General features: G+C 41.2%; 2 protein-coding genes across 2 annotated transcripts in view; one reads left to right on the top strand and one right to left on the bottom strand.

The window, feature by feature from the left end:
• The window catches only part of LOC311622218 (sperm flagellar protein 2-like), a 31,265-nt gene extending 12,515 nt beyond the window's left edge, over positions 1-18,750 (bottom strand). Inside the window, exons 1-6 of the mRNA XM_084883127.1 lie at positions 18,604-18,750; positions 9,971-10,073; positions 8,320-8,572; positions 6,741-6,911; positions 4,544-4,684; positions 2,906-2,970 (exon numbers count right to left, since the gene is read on the bottom strand). Of these exons, the coding sequence (XP_084739253.1) occupies positions 2,906-2,970; positions 4,544-4,684; positions 6,741-6,911; positions 8,320-8,572; positions 9,971-10,073; positions 18,604-18,661 (791 nt within the window). The 5' untranslated portion in view covers positions 18,662-18,750. The remainder of the gene's footprint in view (positions 1-2,905; positions 2,971-4,543; positions 4,685-6,740; positions 6,912-8,319; positions 8,573-9,970; positions 10,074-18,603) is intronic.
• RANBP3L (RAN binding protein 3 like) overlaps positions 1-23,459 on the top strand; it is a 463,124-nt gene that overhangs the window by 329,451 nt on the left and 110,214 nt on the right. The gene's annotated exons all lie outside the window — the stretch shown is intronic.

Here is a 23,459-nt window from a genome sequence, read left to right as displayed (position 1 = left end):
ATCCATCTGCTGTCTGATTACATTAAAGGCCTGAACAAAGCTATATGATACTTCCTGGAATGAATATTCATTTTACTAGATATGGATTTATTGAGGGCAATATTATGTTTTCTTTACATCTGCTTGCCAGGCTTCCATAGAGTTAGGATATGTGTGGATTATTAGTACTGGGAAACTTGGCCAGATTTGTCAATATTAAAAACAGCTTGTTAGGAAGGGCCTACGGGAAATGTCTGAATCCAAATGTCAGGCTGCAGCCACAGCAACCTCAGCGACAGAAGCAAAGAGCAGATCACATTTGTTCTTTGTCTTAAAGAATAAAGACGGTCATGTGAGGAAAAAGTAGCCATGGGAACTCCTGTGTTGCTCCCATTGAGACCTTTTATTCTTCCACAAGGGAACAAAGTGCACTGTGAAATGACATCCCCGAGGAGCTGTCTCAGGAGCCCGCCGGGAGAGGATTGCAGTGCTTTCGGGCACCAACTAGTATGAAGTAACTCAACGAGCCCAGAACATGCTGGAGCCTAAGCTAAGAATTCACAATGCCTCAAAAGAGTAGCGACTGCAAAAGAGGCTTAAGAAGGACCATGCTGTACCATAACCTTGGTTTTCTGTCAAAGTTTGCTCTAGCCCAGTGCTTCCCAACGTTTTCCACTTTAGGGCATTCAGAGAAAATGATCTTTGGACAGAACGTTCAGTCTCCGATGAGAGGTGACTGGTCCAGGGCCTCTTGCTGCCGGGCCCTCTCCTGCCTTTCTGAGAAGGGAAGGTGTCAGATTGGTGGTGCCCAGAGGGAAATCCCTAGCAAGAGCAAGAGGAGGCTCCTCCAGAGAGAGACTTGTGATAGACACCGCTATGTTCCTCCTGTTCCCCTCCAAACAGAGCCCAAATTTTACTCAGAAAAAACAACGCCCCAGCCAGAAACTAAGTTTCCCAGCCTTCCATTCTGTTGCGAATAACAGTGTGACTGACTTCCAGCCAATAAGATGTAAGCAGAAATGTTATTTGGGCCAAAACGGGTTTGGCTCAGTGGATAGAGCATTGGCCTGTGGACTGAAGAGTCCCAGGTTCGATTCTGGTCCAGGGCATGTACCTTGGTTGCGGGCACATCCCCAGTGGAGGGGTGTGCGAGAGGCAGCTGATCCATGTTTCTCTCTCATCGATGTTTCTAACTCTCTATTCCTCTCTCTTCCTCTCTGTAAAAAAAAAAAAAAAAATCAATAAAATATATTTAAAAAAAAAAAAAGAAAAGAAAAAAGAAAAGAAATGTTATTTGGGCCTTTGGGGAAGGCTCATACAAGGAGCTATTTAATACGGGAGATGGCTACTTTTGCCTGTCTTCCTTCCTGATACTGGGACATGGGCCAAGTGGCCAGAGCTCCAGCAGCTATCTGTGAAAGTGATGTGAGGATGCAAACCCCACAAGGGGACAGCGGAGCTAAAGGAGAAGAGGCGCCCAGTCCTTGAGGACCTTGGAGCTGCAATACACACCTTGGATGCTTCCATTCTGATTTCTGAGACATAAGAACGAAGTAAACATCCGTCCACTTCAACCCACTCTTGTCTTGTGGTTTCTAAAGCTAACTGGTAGAGAGGCCGAGGCTCAGGTCCAGCTAGCAGAAGCCAGCGGAAACAGGGTGCGTATCTGCGGCCATACTGTACAGGGATGACCTTTGAATCATCTAATGGACATGGCAAGGCCACAAATCAATTGCAATGGAGCTGGGGCAGGGGATGGAAGATGCTGGTGGGCTTGGTATCCCCTCTGGTGGCTGAAGTGTGTGGTGTTCTAGGAAAGGAGCTGGCCCTGGAGCCACAGAGAACACCACCCACCAAAAGGCAACAAAATATTCCAAGATGGTCATGCTGGTGGATGCCATGTGTTTACCACTCCAGAGTGTGTGGCTGCTGAGGTGAGTGGAAGAGTTGGTAGAAGTCCAGTGGTTTCGTGAGCCAGGCAGGTGGATGTGGTGGGTTCAGGCGGCGGCCACCTGGTGTGTGGGCATGGATTGTGTTTTCTCAAGGAGTCGGGGCAGCACTGGAACATGGGGGTGGAGCCATAGCCAGGCATTGGGAGGTTCTATAAGGGGTGGGGGAGGGAAAGTACTACATGCATTCTTCATCCGGCTTTACTGTCCTGCCACAATGACTTCCGCACCACTGTTTACTAGCTTTTTCTTATTCATCCCTATTTAACTGTTTCTTTCCCTCAGAAATATTAATATCGAACTGAAATATATAATTTGTATCTTTCTTCTTTGACAAAGATCTATTTCAGTCTATAAATTTAAATTCTATGAATTGAGTAGAGTTTGATAGTTTACATACATTTAAAAAAAAAAAAAAAGAAAAACACCTCATGTTGCTCCTATATATGTAGTCCCTAATAGATTCTTTTCTGTGAGTCAATGACCCCCACTCCTAACAGAAGATCTTTATCTTTGGGCAAATGAAGCCCATTAGCCAGGCACTTTTTCAATAAATTCACCAAACTGACTTAGTGACATCTGGTCAACAAACTGACTCAACAACTCTTTATTGAATCCCTGTGTTAAATGCTGAGGAGGCCACATAAGAAACCAACTAGCGTCCAATAAAGGTTTTACTGTGACAAATTTAAACTTGAAACAATTTGAGTTTAAGAAATGTTAAGCAGAGAATAGAAAAATAATTGGACTTCGCATTATAATAGCCATTTTCCCTCTTGAACTTTACGAAAGTTGTTAATGAACCATTAATCTGAACTTTAAGTCATTTATATTCTTTCATGTACTATTATATTGAAGCTTCTGCAGAGTGAAAAGGTCTTGAAACAGCTATTCCAGGTACACTTTTCCAAAATATTCAAAACTCACAGATTAAAGAGAACGTAGCTTTGTGATTATTAAAATAGTTCACATCCCACCTTTCTTTTGCTTGGAGATCCTTTCTTAGTAATGCTTCAAACTCCATAATCTCATTGGCCACATCCTTTAAAAAAAATTTCATTATCAGTTTTCTGCCTCTAAAAATCATTGAAAATTTCCACATACCCTATTTATTCAAATTTACAAGGTAACATGCACCACGAACTCAAGCTAATTAGGAAGTGAGATAGAAAGAGCCACACTCCAGCAAATTTTTAAAATTCTGATCCGTTACTTCTACTCTGGACTAAATATACTTAAAAAATATAAAAATTGCTTAACCCGAATCATTTAGTTCACAATTTCAGCTCTAAATTTAATCAGAGTTGGAACACAATTATTTTTAAGTTTAAAAACATTTATCAAATTATAGTTGAGATTTTTAATTGCAATTATTATAAATGAGAATACGCATTTTGGGGTATAAATATTTATTTAAAAATCACTGTCTCATGCAATCTTATTTACACGATTAATTTGCTCTCTATTAGTTCATCCTCTGTTGACTGCACTTCTTAATAAAATTTAATCAACTCTAGGGAATATAAGAATTATGTACTTTACTAAAATGGGGTCAGAAGAAAATGTCTGTGGGGAACATTTCTTAGAATCCACACACAGGATTTTTTAATTAAAAAAATCAATGTAGACTAAAATAAATACAACCAGAGAGACCTGTCAACTCTGCTTTGCCAGCATTGTGAGCTTGAGTAGAACATGTCAGCTTTGTGAGTTTTAGTTTCCTTATCTCCGAAATGGGCAGAAGAAGAGCCTACCTAGAGAGTTATGTATAAATTAAAGATCAGCCCTAACTGGTTTGGCTCGGTGGACAGAGCGTCGGCCTATAGACTGAAAGGTCCTGGGTTTGATTCCAGTCAAGGGCATGTACCTTGGTTGGGGGCACATCCCCAGTGTAGGAGGCAGCTCCTTCTCTTTAAAAAATAAAAATAAATAAACAAACTAATGAAAGATCGTGCTAAGTGCCAATCCATAGCTTAACAGATAGCAGATGCTCAATAAATGACAGCTATTCATCTTTTTTGGGGCGGTTTTTAGTGTAGTGGTATGCAGACTACAGAAAGTTCTACCACAATGTACTATCGATATCATCATCCTTTGGCAATGGATCACTAGCCAAAACTCACTAGTGTAGGTAACTTAAACTTAAATACATATACTGAAAACAAGCAAGTCACTCAACATGTCTAGGGTTCATAGGAAAATAGTGCAGCGTGGCAAGGAGCCACTGAGTGCACACAGTAGGTAGGAGAAGCACATGCAGGGGGTGTGCCTCCCAGCTGGCCCCTGTGGCACCCTTGGGAGTCGTTCTGACAGCACCCGGTCTGGCCTCGTTCGTTAGCCATCAGAGAGCCCTCAGCACAGGCACTCACTCAGGAACCATCACTTAACCAGAGGTTGTCGTCTCTGGCCCAGAGCTGCATTTTCTGCTTCTGAACAAATAACAGTATAAAATGGACTGAACGTGCACACAGTGGGAGCGTTTTCATGAGAAGGGACAGTGCCAGAGATAATTTGAAAAGAAGGTAAGCAGTTTTGGGAAATCTCTGTGTGTTTTAGGCGACGATCATTCCTTTGTTAAGACAAACACAACCCAGAACTAAAGGACTATCACTCACCTCTGCCTCTCTTTTCTTTTTCATCATCTTTTGGGCCTCAATTGCTTTCAGAGTGCGATTGGATGTCGGCTTTGGAATCTGTATGATAGCCGCTTGGATTTTGGCCATTATTTCATTTTGTCGTCTTCTGCTCAAGCGTTGCTGAATACCCCATAGACATTAGTTTAGTCATTCAGTTCGTCAGACTAGTAGGCAATGTCACACGCTCACAGGAACACATACACACCATTTCTCCACTGAAGGTTTCAATTAACTCATCAATTAACCAATGTACTGGGAGTCACAACTGTATGATGTCACATAGCAGGCGTCAACATGACTTGGTTTGGAAAGTACGATATTAAAACAAAGTTTTGGAGTCTCCACGGTATACCAATCAAAATTGTGTATTTTCATTCTGGGTGTCGTTACGAAAAGGAATGTAAAATGTCCCAAACACAAAGAAGAGTACGCTCCTTCCCCAGTTCCACCTTCGAGATCTGCTCGGTAGTGGGACGAGAAAGCTCTGTCTGAAGAGGAAGCTCCATCTAGGCCAGTGGTCGGCAAATTCATGAATCAACACAGCCAAATATCAACAGCACAACGATTGAAATTTCTTTTGAGAGCCACATTTTAAAACTTAAACTTCTTCAAAATAGACTTGCCCAGACCGTGGTATTTTGTGCAAGAGCCACACTCAAGGGGCCAAAGAGCTGTATGTGGCTCTCGAGCCGCGGTTTGCTGACCACTGGTCTAGGAGAAGGTCTCCAGGAGAACTCCTGGGCACTCAACACAAATTTCCCCCAAACTCGGTCACACTTAAACATGGAATTCATAAAATAATGAATTCATGTCATGTCACTCAGTCATGTAAGATGTTTATGAAATTATCTCTTCTCCATGTAGGCAATAACTATTTTAAGAAGACATAAGCAGAAGGGCATAATTTTAAAAAATTAGGTAAAATATTTTACAAATAAATGATTTAGGGGGTAACGTGAAACTAATGTCTTTACTACTAAAGCAATATGTTAAAACGAATAAGATCATTGGTACCTACATCTAAAGATACATCAATAAGAAACAAGTCAGAAATAAAAATAATTCTAAAACTTTCCTCAGTTCCTTTTCTAAAATGCGAATTGTTACTAAACTGCCATATGTTTACCCTTTTCCTTAAGAAAATCAGGAAGAGATAGGCTCTCTGTTTTGTCCTATTTGCTTCTTATCATTTTTAACAATTTATTTCAGGATATCTAACGGCATCACACTTTGCTTTTCCCAACTCTCTGCGGAGACTTTCTGCAGGAGCCGCACATATGAAGGCCGGGCAGGCTGGTTCCACTGGAGTCCCAGCACCGTCTCAGCCTAAACACTCCGAGTGCCTGTCTCCTCACCTCGAAATGCCCGGGGAAGCCCACCCCTTCTTCCAGAGCTCATCTCTCCTCTTTCCCTCCCTCCTCATGAGGAGCTGGCTACATTCGGGATATGTTAAATTCTTATCATTCTAAACATATGAGTTCATATATTTAGTGCAATGAGAACTGTAATTCTTTTGCCTGCGATCGACACATTCCATACACACAGCCACCTGCAATTCTCTGCAAAGTCTGTGAATACTCCACACACTCATGTCCCCTGAGGTCCATCATGTCAGAGGAGATCACAAAAGACTTTGAGAGAAACAGGAGAAGCAGCGGGGAGTCAGTCAAAGCCTGAAGGGCCAGGAAGATGCCGAGAGGCTTAAGGGTCTGGACGGGGAAGCAAGCCACATTGCCAGGAAGAGAGAAATGGGGAGGATAGGAAGACCAAGGGGTTGCAAAGAAGGGAGAGGAGAGAGAAATGTCCACTTGTCTCCCTCAGCTGTGACAATGGCCACAGCCTTTGCTGAAGAGCCACAAGGACCTCCCCACTGCACCCCATCACTAATGAATCTGATTCTTTGATTTCTACCAGGCATCTTATAAAGAGATCAAGTTGTCCTGTCATTCCAGAGAATGGCAGCTCTTGCTTCTTAGCCATGAGTGGAGGAGACAGTGAGCAGAGTGAAGATGGAGAGAAGGGGAAAGTGAAGGACAGAGAGGTGAGAGCAGGCAGAGTCGACTCATCAGCATGAAATTGTGTGTTATGTTAAAGCTTATGAAATGTGTACTCCAGGCATCAGTCTCACAGAATAGTATGCACTCAAGAATTTTTGTTAAAAATTGTGCCATAGAACCTTTTCGATACTGAAACATCTTTGTTGTTCCTTGAGTTTTTGGAATTTTTGAAGTTTTTCAGATTGCATGCGGACAACATCTTCTTTCATGTGTACGTATTTTTCTTGAAACTTGTGAGTGACCCGCATCAGATTGAAATCAGTTTGACGTGGTATCAGGTTTCTAAGTCTCTAAATGAAAAAAGCATTTCAAAAGATGCCATTATTAGAAAAGAAAGAGTATATCGCCGTTATAAGCACACCTAATATTTTTCTTTGAAATAAAATTTCTATAAGATACTATTGTTGGTTGCCAAAGTAATTATAAGCCCCATTCTAATTACTCACATCCTTAACTGATGTAAGGAGAGAATACAAAAATATGACTCGAATTCTTTCTTACAAAATAATCTGATATATACTTGCATAGTAAATTTTTGTCCTGAGTTAATCTTTTAATAAATGGTATTTAAATTACTGGAAATATATCTTTATAAAAGTAATTTTATGAAACCAATTTCAACCTAAGTAAGAGATAATGTAAGTCAGATTCTTTCTATTACTTGAGCCTCTCTCTTCCTAGTAACAAGTGAGGAAACATTAAAACGTCCAGGCCACTGGAGGATGCAATATTATAAGAAAATAAACTTTTAAAGACGATTGTAAAGTGGGACACAGAAACATGGACTATGTATTTAACTGAAACTTTTTTATTTAGATGTAATCTCCTTTGAAGCTGAAGACTTACTGAAAAAGAAAAAAATATATGACATTGGTCCTCCTAATATGGCCTCATGGATCCTGCCACTTACTCAGAAGAATGTCTGAGGACCTTTGAGCTGACTCTAAGCTCCTCCACACCTTCGGCTCTTTTCTCAATGAAAAATGGCCTGGCCTCCATCTCCATAGGGACCACAGCGGTGTAAGGTCCTGGATCATCCTACCTCTCTGCTTCAACACACAACTAGGTCTTCCACTTCTCTCTTACTTTCCCCCCACCCAGGAAGTACCCACGGAGATGCTGTTAAGTGTGTGGCTCCTAGGGTCAGACTGTTCAGGTTTGAGTTTTAGCTACTTGCTCTGTAAAGCTGGGCAAGTTTTCTAACCTCCGTATCTCAGTTTCACCATCTGCAAAGTGGGAAGAGAAAAAATACCTAACTCGTAGGACCGAAGCAAAATAATATTAAGCAAGATAATATATAGACTGCACCTGGAACAGGGCTTGGCACCTCATTAAAATTCAGTGAATTTTAATATTACTACACAATAAACACCGTGTCTTCCTCCATCTGGTACTGAAGAGTGCCATCTCTACTCCTTCAACGGGACCACTGCCTCATTCCTCCTCTTTCCTCCCAGAGGCTCTCCTTCCACAGAATTTGGTAAGTTACTGGACATGTGGGTAGCATGAGGAAGATGTTAAACATGGATAAATGCATTGAAACTATTAATATAAAGTTAAACCCCACGATAGCCCATCACATAAGGGCCGCTGAAGGGCCACGTACTCCCGCTGGGGCTTCTCTGAGAACGCAGCAGCACTGCCGGTCCCTCTGGCAGCCACAAGTGGCCACCAGCTCCCGGTTCCCTGTGCACTTACATCACGGAAAGCCTCGCTCTTCATGTTCTGGAGCCACATGGTGTTCAGGGGCTGCATGGTCTGCATCTCCGCCCCCGTCAGCCCACTCTTCTTCTTCTTCTGGAGAGCCGTGTACAGCTGGTACAAGAGCTTCGTGGCCGCCCCAGGCTTTTCCGTGATGATGTTGCTAGCCACTTTCTGATCAAACTGCACACCCAGCAGGTGAAGTGTTGGCTCCAAGCGAGAAAAATTATTCAGCTTGGCACTCGAGACACTAGGCATTAAAATATTTTACATATTTAGACACTGGCATTGGATTACAAATGAATATCAGAGATACTCTCATGGTCCCATAGTCTGAATTATGCTGTGTTCTTTTAAATATATCATTCCTCTCTAAAACCACTCAATCATGCAAACACATTGAGCTCTCTCATTGTGCTGAAATGTATGCATTTATTAGTATTTCTCTTCAATACCTAAATTAAAACTCATTCAGTTTATACACTTTCCTGCTAAAACAGATGCTGGAATTGTCACAAGAAGTCAATACAAAATCAGATGACTAGATTCCTTCTTCTAAGGGAAAAACAAAACTACGGTTTTGAAAAATACCCCTACTCAGAAGTCAAAATGACAGATTAAACGTCCATTTCTTCAAATACTGTTATTACTAGAGTCTGAAAATAGCCCTGAACACCGCACTGTCACTCAGATGTTTTTGAACACAGAGAAACCACTGGGGCATCTTTGCTCTGGAGACAGAGTACGTGATGAAAGTCTGGACTCTAAGGAAAAGAAATGCATTCTGGGAAAAGTCTTCTCCCTCCCTATCTGCAGTTCTAATTTGCCAAGGGATTACCTGTCTCCTCCTCTCCTTGTCCCTTGGTGAGGGAACACACGTTTCAGAGCAAGTAGAAGCTGCCCCCTCAGGGGTATCTGTGCCTCTTTATTTTTCACTCTTTTAAGTAAAATCTGTTCATTTCCATTTCTTGAGATGGACTGAAAATATTCTAAAACTGAGAATTCTTTTCAGATTTAGTAATTTCCAAGGCAAGTAACGGCCAACACCTGGAGGCAACCTGATGCCCCTCTGCAGGTGAATGGATACGTAAACTGTGTGACAGAAGACAGTGGACTGTTATCCATCACTGAGAAGAAACAGGCTTTCAAGCCATGAAAAGCTGTCCGTGGACAGTGAGTACACATTACCAAGTGAAAGGAGCCAATCCCAAAAGGCTGCATACTATGTGATTCCAGGTGGATAACATTCTAGAAAGGGCAAAAATATGGAGACAGTAACGAGATCAGTGCCTGCCCAGGGTTGAGATGGGCCAGATGCACAGCCAGCACAGAGGATCTGGGGGCAGTGACAGGACTCTGTGTGACACTGTAATGGTGGATTTAAGCCATTACACGTTTTCCCAAAGCCACTCGGGTGGCTACGATAAGACAGACAATAAACAAGCAATGAGGATGTGGAGAAATTGCAACGTCACGCATTACAGATGCACGGGGAAGAGACAAGTCCCGCACGAAGGCGCTCTTGCCCGGTTGAGGCTTTCAAGGAGATCCTGAGATTGATGATTCCTGAAAGTGACTGTTGGAGGCTAACCCAACCAGATGCCAGAGAAACTGACCCCTTTTTGAAGTAAGAAAGAGTCTGACTAACCTGCTTTGTGAAAATTTTGAAAAGTCATCCTGGAGTTCAAATTTGTGAAGAACTTCTCCAATCAGATAGCCACTGGAAAACGCCTTGGCAAAGGACTTGGGGGCTGAGAGTAAGCAGAGAGAGTAAAAGGTCGACATGCTGCACGTAGAATCTATGCTTTAATTATGTATATACTTACAAAGGGAAACTCTATCATTTAACTTGAACCCCAAGTTCCATAAAATTAATTCTAGAAATATCGTTTGAATAAGCAAATAAAAAGATGGAAGTTTAATGGTAGATGTCTTTTAAAAATTTTTCCATAAACATATATGAATACTTGGTGACATATGAAATTTTGAAAGGAAAGACAACTTCTGATCAAATTAAAACACAACCAGTCAAATTCATCACCTTATATTTAAAAACAAACCTTCCATGTATTTTATGAAATCACGCTGCAATTCCTTAGTAATTAGTACAACCTGTGGATGGTGATAGCATAATATTCTGGCCAAGCGAGGTGCAATATAACTTTCTAAAACAATAATGAAGACTCAACTTTAACCTTTTGACAATGGAAGTTTTACAGAATCGTCTGCACCTCCTTAAATAAAGCCAACTGGACACAGTCAAGCTTTTCCTTGGTGCTACGGAAGGTTACCCTCGTCCAGGTGTCCTGTGTAACGATGCAGATGGACCAGAGGAAAACAGGCTTTGGAGCCAGAGACATGGATGTGGACATCTGGGCTCTGCCCCTTAGTAGCAGTGCACTTTCTGAGTTTCTCATTTCTAGAACGTACAGAACATATCTACACCTATCTTGGAGACCTATTTTAAAGGTTAGAGATAATGGATGAGAATCGCTTAGCACAGCGCCTGCTTAGTACAATGCCTGCTAGGATGCATCTAATGATAAGTGCAGGAAAAAGAAAATTAAAGTGTTAAACAGAATGTGCTTTCTTTAAAAATGTCCTTAGTTTGGGGTCACTTGTATTTTTCTTATGAAGTAAAGGATATAGGGTAAAGGATGATGTATAACATTGATACATAAATTATATTATCATAGGACACTGCCATCATCTCTCAAATGATTTCAAGATCCTGCAGACATCTTCAATATGTTTCTTTAAGGGTCTTTTAAGCAACAGCAGTCAAAACACTCTATGTCGTTGCAGTATCACAAACTCATTTGTGCCAGGTTGTCCTCTTTTATCTATTTGACCGATAATCGGGTGGCTAATTGAATACGAAGAAATGTTGGATTTGTCGATCTGATGCTTGGTTTGAGGCTACAGTGGGCGAAGCCAGTTGTTCCATAAAGGTCTCACTCAGAACACTGCATGTTATCACAGGAATAATGTTCTTGCCCACAATTTTGCCCAAAGTTTTACCAATTTTTGCATATTTTATACTCTCAATAATACTCCAATACTTAGGTTGAATAATATAATAAGTAATTAAACAATGATGTCAATGATCCCCATGGATTCCATTTACTCAGGCTGAGCTCCGGAACTGTCTAGCATTAGCATCTATTGGCCATGTCTCTGGCATCATACAGTAGTAGTTGTTTGAAGCAACTGAAATCCAAATGGCTGTCTCCACCTCCAAAGGGCATAGGTGTACCACCACCTGCTCCTCCTGAGTCACGGCTGCTTTCTCCTTTCCTCGAAAACCCCCCATTGCCGGCCACCACTGCTGTGCCCTGGTCTCGGCTACACCACTGTCCTCACTGTGCCATCTGGGCTGCTCTGGATGTGCCCTGCCCCCTTCTGTCTGTTGCTTCCTTTCCTCTGCTTTTTTCCCTTCTCTCTTCCCTACCCATCCCCATTCTTCTCTTGGTTTTCTGAAGAGGCACTGGACAAAGAGCCATGGCAGACTATGGGTGTCTAGTGATAGTCTAAAGACCACAGCTTTGCACTCAGGAGCTATGTTGCATTTGGAGGGTCTCAGCCCCCCTCTCTCTCCCTCTGGATTTGCACCGGGCCTGTTGTTCATGCTGACTGAATACTGAAGTCTAGCTCAGGAATAACTGAGGGTAACTGTGTCTGATTCCATCACTCTCAATGTGGCGGGCAAACAGTCTGCAGCAAACTGCTACGAAAAGGTCACTAGGGAGATAAAACCATAACCCACTTCCTTTGGGTTGGCATGTCGTATTAATAATGCAATTCTGATATGGGTAAAATAGAGACATGTATGGGCATAAAGGTCAAAGGAGAACAATCAACACTTATTATTTCATTGTCAAGGAGTTCACTACAAATAACCAAGTACAAAAAACATCTATCTGCAGTTTTGCATGCATAGGACACTGCAGATTTTACTGCCTGCCACCCAGACCGAAAAGAGAATGAAGGGTAAAAAGCTATAGCAACCAATAAAAGCAACAATGGAAGACATGTAGAAAAAAATTAAAGAAAAAAGAAGAACACATTGCAAGGAATTAGACAAGAAAATTATTAAATATATGTACTAGGAATATATATTTTAATATAGATTAGAAAGTATGAGGAGACAGATAAGAAGCCAGAGAGAGAGAGTGGGAGGAGAGAAACAGTAGGGGGAAAGCAAAAGCAAAGAAAAGTTTATCCCCCGCCTTTGGTTTATCATATTTTTCTTCCCAGTATGTGTTCCTGAATATCACGACTAATTCCTTGACAGCCCCCTCTATAAGTTCATGTGCACTAACAATGGGCATTTCCTGTGGGAAAGAAGAGGCGGGTTGATTCTAGGACAAGGAGCAGAGAAGAACTGAGAATAGCTAACCCATGGGAGCCCAGGCAGGGGCTTGTGCTGAGCTCTGACATGTGTTACATCCAGGATAAGCCTGGTCGGCAGCAATCTTCCACGCCACGTAACTCATCCCCATCCTACAGTGTATTTTGCTGAGAGTTTGATGTGGGCCTTCGTGAAAGGTCTGTGAGAGGCCAGGACCGAGAGGGAGGTTGTCCCTGTGCTTCTCCACCGAAAGGGCCCGGAGCTGCCCGGAGAAAGCACGGGAAGGAGACAAGCCTTCTGCACTCCAAAGTGGCCGCGAGGGGAGTGCAGAATCCGGAAACAGATTCTCTGGCTCTGACTCCTTGCTCATTGAGAAGCCACTGACCGGCCTTTGGGCCTCTCTACCTCTTGGAAGTTGGTCTGAGAATTAAATGAGATATTGTATGCAAAGTGCTTAGTGCTATTCCCGGCATAGAGTAAATGCTCAGTGACAATTGTTGTTCTTCTTGCTGCCTCCTAATTTAAGATAACAGGTTATATTAATTAGGTAACTCAGAAGCTCGATACTAGATCCTCAAGGACTACAGTACATTCTTGCTTAAAAGGTAATTCATTACTCAGAGAGCAGATAGTGGACATTGTCTTTTAAACTCAGGTACAGGCCGACACTTAAGGCCAGATAAGCTCTAACACTCCAACCAGAAACACATGCAATCAAAACACAGTTGATTTCCAAAGCAAAACATTTGAGAGAGAGAAATAAAGACTACACATAGTGTCACAGCATTTCCTGCCAAGGTTTGCCACCAAATGAGTAGAGACATTTGCGTGTTGGCATTGTGTATGAGTCTGTAGACCTATCTATTGAATATTCTATGCTCAATGGCTTTCACTCTTCCTGTAATAGATGAGCAACGTTCTAGCCTGCATCATCAACCACGTTAAAAAAATCCAGCAAATTTACTTTTATTTGAGAGAAACAAGAGTAGCTGCTGAAGGCAGGAAACCGGCCTGGCCCTATCAGGTCTCGGTGTCCCTAGGCTCTGGCTTTGCTGATTTCAGAGAAAAGAAGGGAGATGGGGAGAGAGAGAGAGAAACATCAATGATGAGAAAAAAATCATTGATTAGCTGCCTCCTGTACACCCCCACACTGTGGATCAAACCTGCAACCCAGACATGTGCCCTGACCTGGAATCGAACAGTAAACTCTTGGTTCATGGGTTGATGCTCAACCACCGAGCCACACTGGCCAGGCTGGTTGCTGCTTTTTTACCAGTCCTGGCTTTGTGGCACTTTATTCTCTCCACTTCCTGGGTAAGATTTATTAAGGTGCCGTGCCATAGAGATGCCTACGCTCTGACAGTATCAAACTCAGAGCAAAACTCCTTGAAACCTCCTCAAAAACATCTAACACAAGAACAAATGCTTTAAATCCTTCCTCACTCCCTCTTATTGAGATGCCCCACAGTTTTCAATTGGACAATAAGCCTGACTTTGTTCAACCAAAGGTGTACACTGTGGTCCTGTACAGAGGACACAGTCCATTTATTTCCCTCCAGTATGAGAATAGAATGACCCGTCTTCTCCTTTGAAGACTTTATCATATTTCCCAAGATTTACTGTTTAAAATAAAATCTCGATGTTATTATAACCTTCTTGAATGGTTTAAATTTCGGGTGACATTCTTTTCTTGAAACTTCATATCTTAAGATTTTGAAATTGATTTACACAACAGCCTTCTGGTACGAGATCTGCTGTCTCAATTCCAAAGAAGCCAAGCTTTAATGAAGGGAAATACTGCTGAGCTAGCCAGAAAGTATCGAAATCTGTAGTATTACGTGAGAAGCAACATATTTCCTAATGACTCTGAGGGGTGAAGCATGAGAAAAATGTGTGGGTTAGTGAGACCAGATTATAAGAGGAACGAATTAAAAGTCAGCAGACTCAGAATGTACTGCTAACATGCTACTTCCTAGCTGTACAACCTTAAATCTCTAAACTTATCTTATTTAATTACCTTATCTGCCAAAGAAGAATTAAATTATACGTGAGATTCCTTTTCAGATCTCAAGTTCTACGACTCTTTGATATGGTCATCATAGGCTAACAATAGGCCACCACAATCTATATGTAAAAGCCTAAGTGACTGCTATGACGCTCAATGCAGGAGCTGGTCCCTGGTGGTCAGTGCACTCCCACAGTGGGAGTGCCACTCAGCCATAAATTGGGCTCAGGCTGGCGAGAGCTCAGCTACAGCAGCCGGAGCCTCTCCCGCCTCTGCCTCCATGGCAGCACTACCAAGCAGCAAGCAGTGGCTGCAGGTGCAGTGGGGCCAGGATGAGCAGCCAGGATGAGCAGGGGCAGTGAGGCACCTGCCAGGCTTGGACTCCTTCTCAGCCACCTGCCACTTCACACACTGGTACATCCTTCAAGGGATGTCAGACTGCTGGTTTCGGCCTGATCCTCACAGGTCCTGCAGGGATAGGGCCAGAACGGCAGTGTGACAACCCCCAAGGGATCCCAGATTGCAAGAGGGAGCAGGCCTGGCTGAGGGACCCCACTGGTGCACGAATCCATGCGCCCAGGCATCTAATATATTATAAAATGTATATAAATAAATAGTCTATAAAATATTTTAATAGCTCCTTTTAAAAAATAAAATTTGATTCTTTTGAAAAGGTCTTGACATAAGACCTAATCATCAAAGTCTAGGTAATGCACAAGGAGGCTCAAATAAAGAATGCAAATAATAAAAAATGTCACTATCTGAAACAAAAATTACTAAGATTTAATATGAAACAACAAAATTAGAAACCTAGGGAAACTCACTCATGCAAAAAGATTAACATGGAGCACAGTCTATCTCTTATAACATTATCTATTTAATTTTTTGACATATCATGTAAACTATAATCTTTGGATATATTAATTAACCTTATTAAGGACAGATTTTCTACAATGAAAGAATAGACAAATGATGTAATTTCAGAAACTTTGTAGTAGTAGTGACACTGGAAAATAACATTGAGCAGCACGGTTTATTCCTGCGCTGGTGGGGAAAGGATGAAGAGGAAAAGGAGGAGGAGGAGGAGGAATGAAGAATTCTGACTCTAACAGAATCTAACCTAATTTAATCCAACCCGTCACAGCTATGTATATACACTATCTGTGGAGCAGGTAAGTAAAACAAATAAAATATTAGCTTAATTTGGGAGCTCTTTTGATAATATCTAATTTCTGATTGTCGGTGAGCAATCTGATCTATAAATTTGCTCTTCTCCTGAGTGCACCAGCCTATTAAGACGGTGCACTATGCTCAGTTGCCAGGATTGGTTGTTCTGCTATCCTTTCCTCATGATAAATTGGTACCCTGGTTTAATAAAATCAGGAAAATATGATTTCAGTTAGTAGGAAACAATTCCTAAGAACTTCCTTAAAATAATAAAACAGCTTCTGAACTCACAAAGCTGCGGGTCAAAGTTCCCAGGGTGACCTTCTCAAGATGAACAAATCCATAAGATTCAGCCCATACTCTACTCTTGTCTCCCTCACAGAATTTCAGTTAATTAACAATTATTTACAGAATGCCACTACGTGACAGGCACTAGACTAGACATTCATCTAAAGTGAGAGAGAAGAATAGTTGAGATAATGTATTTTTTTTTCTCAGTATTTTGATGTAGTAGATGTTAAGAACTGCGGCAGGCATTTTTCATTTGCAACTTCACTTAATACCCTCCCAACTATATAGCAACTCTCATCCTTACTTTCCAGGTGTAATATGGGGACCTAGAGATTATTATTTCCATTTTGGGTACTGCAAATTTTTCAAAAGAGCCACACCCAGAATCCAAAAGAACATGGACCATCTTGTACATCCATCTTTACAAAGGATCTGACTGGTGCAGTGCATGGAATTCAAAGGTTTCTACTCAATTATTGAGAACGTTCACCTTTATTTATTTATTTATTTATTTATTTATTTATTTATTTTATGGAGACTATTCTGATGCTAGTTTCCACCTAAGAGTTTTATAGCCGAAACAGGTTTCGCTCAGTGGATAGAGCGTGGGCCTGCAGACTGAAAGGTCCCAGGTTCGATTCCAGTCAAGGGCATGTACTTTGGTTGTAGGCACATCCCCAATAGAGGGTGTGCAGGAAGCAGCTGATCAATGTTTCTCCTTCATTAATGTTTCTAACTCTCTATCCCTCTCCCTTATTCTCTGTAAAAAATCAATAAAAATATTTTTTAAAGTTTTGTAAAAAGAGGCAATGTGTATTCTTGAAAACAATGGAGCGTCCATAAATTTATTTTACAGCAAATTCTTCAGTAACATTTCATTACTTATTTTTCATTATGAAAATAATTGCTTGGATTTCAGGTGTCATTTTGTGTTGAGCATCTTTTGTGTATTCTAAGACATTTCACTAACATGCACATCTAAGCATCATTTTCTAGGGGACATGGTCAGGTTACATTTGACTCCCAGAAGGTCCTTAGCCTTGGTAACATAGGCGTGGATCTTCATATTTTGGGGCTAATCAGGTTTCTAGTGACTCCAGAAACCTCTCGCCATAAGAGGAGGGAGACTTCTCAGTTAAGGGTCATTGGAATTCTTTTTCTTTATTGCTGCTATTCAGGATAGTCCAGGCAACACAGAGGTCAATAACATGCTTATCCAAATTCACTTCTGCCCTACAGAATGATCCATAAACCAACGGACTTCAGCTGCCTCTGAAAAATGACTGAACCATTATTCACCCTCGTCCAGGAAGCACATGTGCTCATGTGGCATTCTCACCCTGCCTTCTTTGTTCCAGCAGGTGACATGGAGTCGGAATCACTGCTAAACTAACACTAGTAAGTCCACCTTTGGCGCCTGGCCATGGAGGAATTAGGTTATGCCCTGCGAAGCTACAACATGCCTCAGCGGGTGGGTTACTGTACTTCTTGTGACTTCATATTGAACAATGATTCCTATCAAAGCAGCTCACATGAATACATCTGGGGGAGCTGAGTTATTTAAAATATATCCCCTAAAGATAGAGTTGTACAAGAGAGTGCCCAGGAGCACAAGTCAAGGATCTAGCTTGGAATTCCAGCTGAGCAACCCTGAACAAATCACCCGATCTCTCAGCCACTTTTACTCACCCGCACATCTGAGGGCTTTTTTTATTTGTTTGTTTTTAGGATTAAATAAGAAAACCTACGGAAAGGGCTTGGCACAGGGTCCCATGGACGTGCCCACGTGTTCAATAAGAGGTAGCAAGCTGCTGTTATGCAAGGGCATTTCTGGGAAAACAGACTGAACCGATTTGGGCTGAGATCCTCTTGCCTTGAGCCAAAACAATGCCAGCTGAGAAACATACTCCTGTGTCTGAAACCACAGAGAGACGCTGAGAGGGCGTAGGGGGCTGAGCTGGGGGAGATGCCAGGGCCATCAGGGGGAGATGCCAGCCTGGAAGACGGCCTCTGTGAGATTTAGAGACTCCGGGTGGCAGCTGCCTGGCTGGGCGTGGCATCAGGTGAGAATGAAGTTAGCTCTGGGCTGGAGTGAACAGTGGTCAGCGAATGTCTGTGACTTTGGGGCTGAAGCTGCCAAGTGTGTGCATGTTGACATGCTCTGCAGGCACTCACCCCGGAGGGCAGGTGTGTGGAGGGGCTGCCTGGGGTCTCTCTTGCTCTGGAGAGAACCCTCAGAGCAGCTACTGCTGAGGGGCCAGGAGCACGCACACTCCATGGGCTGGCCAGCACAGCAGCCCCAGCCTGCGGGCTGGACCCCCGGGGTGGCACAGGGGCGGGTGGGAGGAGCCTGGCAGGGTCTGGGGCCAAAGAAGAGGGGGCGGCTGGACCTGCCAGCTCTGGCCAGCCGGCAGCCTTGCATCCGCGGTGGCCGCTGGGCCGGCCCGCCCCGGGCGGTGACACTCACTCACGGTCTGGGACGTCTTCACCTCGTGGTTGAGCCACTCGCACAGGATCTCAGACATGGTTCAGCCTGGGCCTCCGACCCGACCGACCGCCTGCAGGGGGGAAACCAAGCCTGCGGGTACCGCGTCCTCCTGTTGCCAGGGGCAACCGTTGCTAAGGAAGCGTGTCCAGGCCGCAGCTCAAGAAGAGGCGAGGAGAAGAGGGGTGGCAGAACCCAGGCGCGGAGCAAAGAAAATCCTGGCCTGCCCCCTGCTGGTGGGTAGGACTGCAATGTGCGCAGGCGCAGGATGCTCCCCAGGGACCTGAGACGGGGGGGGGGGGGGGGGGGGGGGGGGGGGGGGGGAGGAAGACTGACTATCTAAGGGACCCCTGGGGTGCTGCAGACGGGGAGAGGTGCCTGACCTCAGGTTTCACCACAGGGAGAGTCTTAGTCAAAATGCAATGGAAAATAAGTTACCTGGAAGAAAAATCTGACCAGAAAACAAAACAAAAATATCATTAAATATTTCTCTCTCCAAACATTTCAGAGAGTTGAGTTTTCCTCATGGTTGGTTCTGCCCAATTTTCCCCACATCTGGATCCCTCCTCTCCAAAATAAAAGCTGGCCGCTCCCTGCCTCAGCCAGCACTGCCTGTCCTCAGGTCTGGCTCATCATCACCACCTTCATAGAACCTTCCTTCTCCCTCCATCTTTCCAAAGCCTTCACCCTTCTGGATGCTAAGAAGAAGTACTTCCCTTTTAACTTTCATCCCCGAGACCTAACTCTTACCAACTACCCACAGCTTGGCCAACCACTCAGTTTTGGAATCTTCTAATATGTTTCTCAACATTTTTTTTTTCCAAAGAGCATCAACTTAGGCTCTCAGAGACAACGTTGTGTCTTGTTATTTATGGCAAATAACAAGAGCACTGTGACAGTTTCAACATTCTTGGAGTCTTTTATACTAAAGCAGATATGACCCTTTCTCCTATTTGTCTTATTTTCCAGGTTCATGGGATTTGTCTTATATGCTTTGTCGTATATGGCTTGTGTCTTTCGAAGGCAAACATTTAAATTTTCAATCATAGAGAACAATAGGATTTGAAACAAAATTAAGTTAATAAAACAATGCACCTGGTGCCATATGATAAAAAGTGAGTCATATATTCTAAAACCAAGAAAGAGTAACCCAAGTTCATTTATCAGAACACTTGCTCTAATTTCTTACTTTCCCATACTGAAGTTTTCAGAGAAGCCAAACCACACTTTAGTATCACAAATGTAGAGCCCTAAATTCGTGTCTTGTTCCCGCCCAGCGAAAAATTAACATTACCAGTAAACACTCTCAGTTTTGCTGACTGTAATCAAATTGTTCCCATAGCAATATTGTGCTGGTGCAGCTAGGCCTGCCATTTTATCTCTCTCATGGATTATGCTTTATGGAAAACTGGATTTTTATGTAGCCAAATTTTACAACTAACTCCACTACAATTACTCTCAAAAATATATATATATATTTTCCAGAGAATAGGGTTTTGTTGAATTACTAACTCATAAAAGTCAATATTCTCTATAGTTCAATTTTTAATGGGAATCTTTCTTTTTTATGCTTCTAGTGTTTCATATTTAGAAAATGATCTAGCCTATATTTCTGAGTACAAGACAGATCACAAAAAAGGAAAATCAGGAGAGTGATTTTCTTTATTGTGCTATTCTCATACCTTATAAAATGGAAGTGGTTTCATTATTTTCTATAAAAGTATATGTCAAACTTTTCAGACATTCCATAATCTGATTTCATTTTTCTCCATGAATCTCTAATTTTACACATTCCATCATGAATAATATACCAATATACCAATGCTAATTCTGTCTGTATTTTTATGACCAGTTGTACCAAAGTCTACTCTTTAACTCAAGTCAAATTACTTTTCTAAAATTATGGTTGACAGCCCTAACTGACAGCCTTTTCATCTCAACGCCAGTTGGTATGATGCACAAGTAGAGTCTTGGATATCTTAATACATGGATTGCTTATCATTTTTACATACCCAGAAACTAGAACAAATTTTCACATGCCCAGCTCTAAAGCAGTCAAAATTAAATTTTTGCAAACAAAGACAACAGGTATACAAAATGTTATAAATATTTTAAGGATGTAAATCAAAATATGGATGTAATATGTGGAAACCCAGCAGTGCAATAAAAGCTATTAAAAAACTGATGGAAGGTCTATATCTGAAAACTCTTTTGTTTAGAATGTAAATTTCTCTTGAGGACTTACAGTAAAATATAGACTGTGGAAGAAATGAATGAACTTGAAGTAGGACACTAGAAACCATCCAAACTTAACATAAAGAGTAAAAAGTATGAAAAAAATAAGCAGAGCTCCATGACTTATAGAACAATATCTTGTGTAATTGAAGATCTAAAATAAGATGAAAGAGATATTGGAGTAGAAAAAAATCTTTGAAGACACAATGGCCAAACACTTTTTGAATTTGATTTTATATATATATATATATATATATATATATATATATATATATATATATATATATTACATATTTTTCAAACAAATCTAAATAGGAAAAACTATCCTTAAGCTCATTGTCAAATTGTCATGTTGTCAAATTGCATAAAGATGAAGATTAGGAGAATACCTTAAAAAGTACACAGAAAACAACCATAGATTGCATATAGGAGAACAGTGAGAATAATGACAACTGATGGTATAAGAAAGTATGCAAACCAGAGGACAATAGAATATTTTTAGGTTATTGAAAAAGCATTAAATCTATAATTCCATATCCAGCAAAAAAATTTCCTCAACGATAAGGACAAAATCAAGGCATTTTTAGATAACAAAGTCTCAAGAAGAAAGAAGTTTGATGGCAGCATGAGACTATTAAAATAAACTCTTCAAGTTTAAGGAAAATAATACCAGATGATAACTCATCTATGGTATATAATAAAAACCTAATATGCTGAGTTTCTGGTCGATGGGTTGGCCATTCAACCAATCAAAGCGCAATATGCTAATGATATGCCAAGGACCTCAACCACTTGCTATGATGTGCATTGACCATCAAAGGCAGACAGTCAACCAGTAGACCAGTCGCTATGAAGTGCACTGATCACCAGGAGGCAGAGCTAAAGGAAAATTAAAATTACATAAACTTAAAAGTTTATAAAACTATAATTGGAGATTTTAACACGTCACTTTCAATAATTGATAAACTAGGTAAAATGTTTATTAATGATATAGAAAACTTGAAAAACACTGTATTGACCAGATTAACATAATGATATTTAGAAGACAATATTCTCAGCAATATATATGAACTACCTACCTTGGAAGGAGGCAGCTATTGAAGGCTGATTGTTTAACTACATGGTAATACAATTAAAGCCAAACATACTGTAGAAGATTATATTGACTCCTTGATGACTTCAAAAGCATATGAAGAAAGTTATTCTCATATTTCTTCCTACCATGAACTGTGTTTTCATGATGATGCATTATTTTATATTCAGTTAAGGTCTCATTAATTTTTCAAATTTCAGCTGTTCACATTTTAAATTTTTTATTAGTTCCTTTACAAATAGTACAAAAGAAATTACCATTTCATAATGTAGCCATTGGATTGCAAAAAGTTTATTGAATTGTTATATTTTTTTATTTCAAGGAAAATCACAATATTAATTTTATAAGGACTACATTAGAGGTAAAAGAAAACATATATTTTGGAAGCATTTTAGCCATATATCTATTTGATGAAGTAAGCTTTACTATAATCATATTCCCTCTTGATTATTTACTTTTGAGGTGTTTCATTTTTTTAATGGATGGGGTGGAGATGGCATCTTTGGCCAGAGTAGTAACATAAAAACTACATTTCTATGGAATGATTTATAAAACCAGAATGATAACTCCTTTTATTTAGCAAGAATGAAGGGAGTGTCTATGCTTCATGTTGAGCAGCAATTTCTAGGCTCTTGAATTTGATCAGCTGGCAATATTCCAAAAACAAATTTGAAAGCCAATGTACAGCTACAGTTTTGTTTTGTTTTTTAAGTAAGAACATAAAAACAAATGTTATATCTTCTCTGGCCATCATTTCACATAAGGAAGAACAATTCACACCAAAAGAAGTAAGAAGCACAAAATCTGAAAACGAACAGTCCTTTAAACTGAAAAATAGGATTTATGAAAAGCTCCCAGTGTGTCATAATAGTCTGGTGAATGTCTTGATAGATTGGGCCTATTATTGACAAACTCTGTCCCAGAACCCAATACCTAGGCAGTACCGCTTTGGGCGCCCTGATACTTGCAACCCTTCCTTCTCCACTGGAGTGTGTGTGTGTGTGTGTGTGTGTGTGTGTGTGTGTGTGTGGGCAAAGTATCTGTCTGTGACTTCTTCAGCCTAAGCAAATTTCTTCTTTCAGGGTACCACCTATCTCTCTATGCCCTCTGGAGGAATAAATATAGCTAAGTTTTTAAATATTTTTTATTCATTTCAGAGAGAAAGGGAGAGGGAGAGAGAGATAGAAACATCAGTGATGAGAGAGTATCATTGATCGGCTGCCTTCTGCATTCCCCAGGCATGTGCTCTGACTGGGAATCAAAATGTGACCTCCTGGTTCATAGGTTGATGCTCAACCTCTGAGCCATGCTGAATGGGCTATAGTTAGATTTTGTTCACTTGCTTTGTTAATACTCACCCCGGCATATTTTTTCATTGATTTTTAGAGAGAATAGAAGGGATAGGGAAAGACAGAGAGCTATCTCTGTCATCAATGTGAGAGGCACATGGATTGGTTGCCTTCTGCATACAATCCAACCAAGGTACGTGTCCTTGACTGGAATCGAACCT

The sequence above is a fragment of the Pipistrellus hanaki genome, assembly GCF_964339955.1.
Source record: "Pipistrellus hanaki genome assembly, chromosome: 4".
Classification (NCBI taxonomy): Eukaryota; Metazoa; Chordata; class Mammalia; order Chiroptera; family Vespertilionidae; genus Pipistrellus; species Pipistrellus hanaki.
Note: the sequence above shows the minus strand (reverse complement) of the source record. Positions and strands in the feature narration are given on the sequence as shown.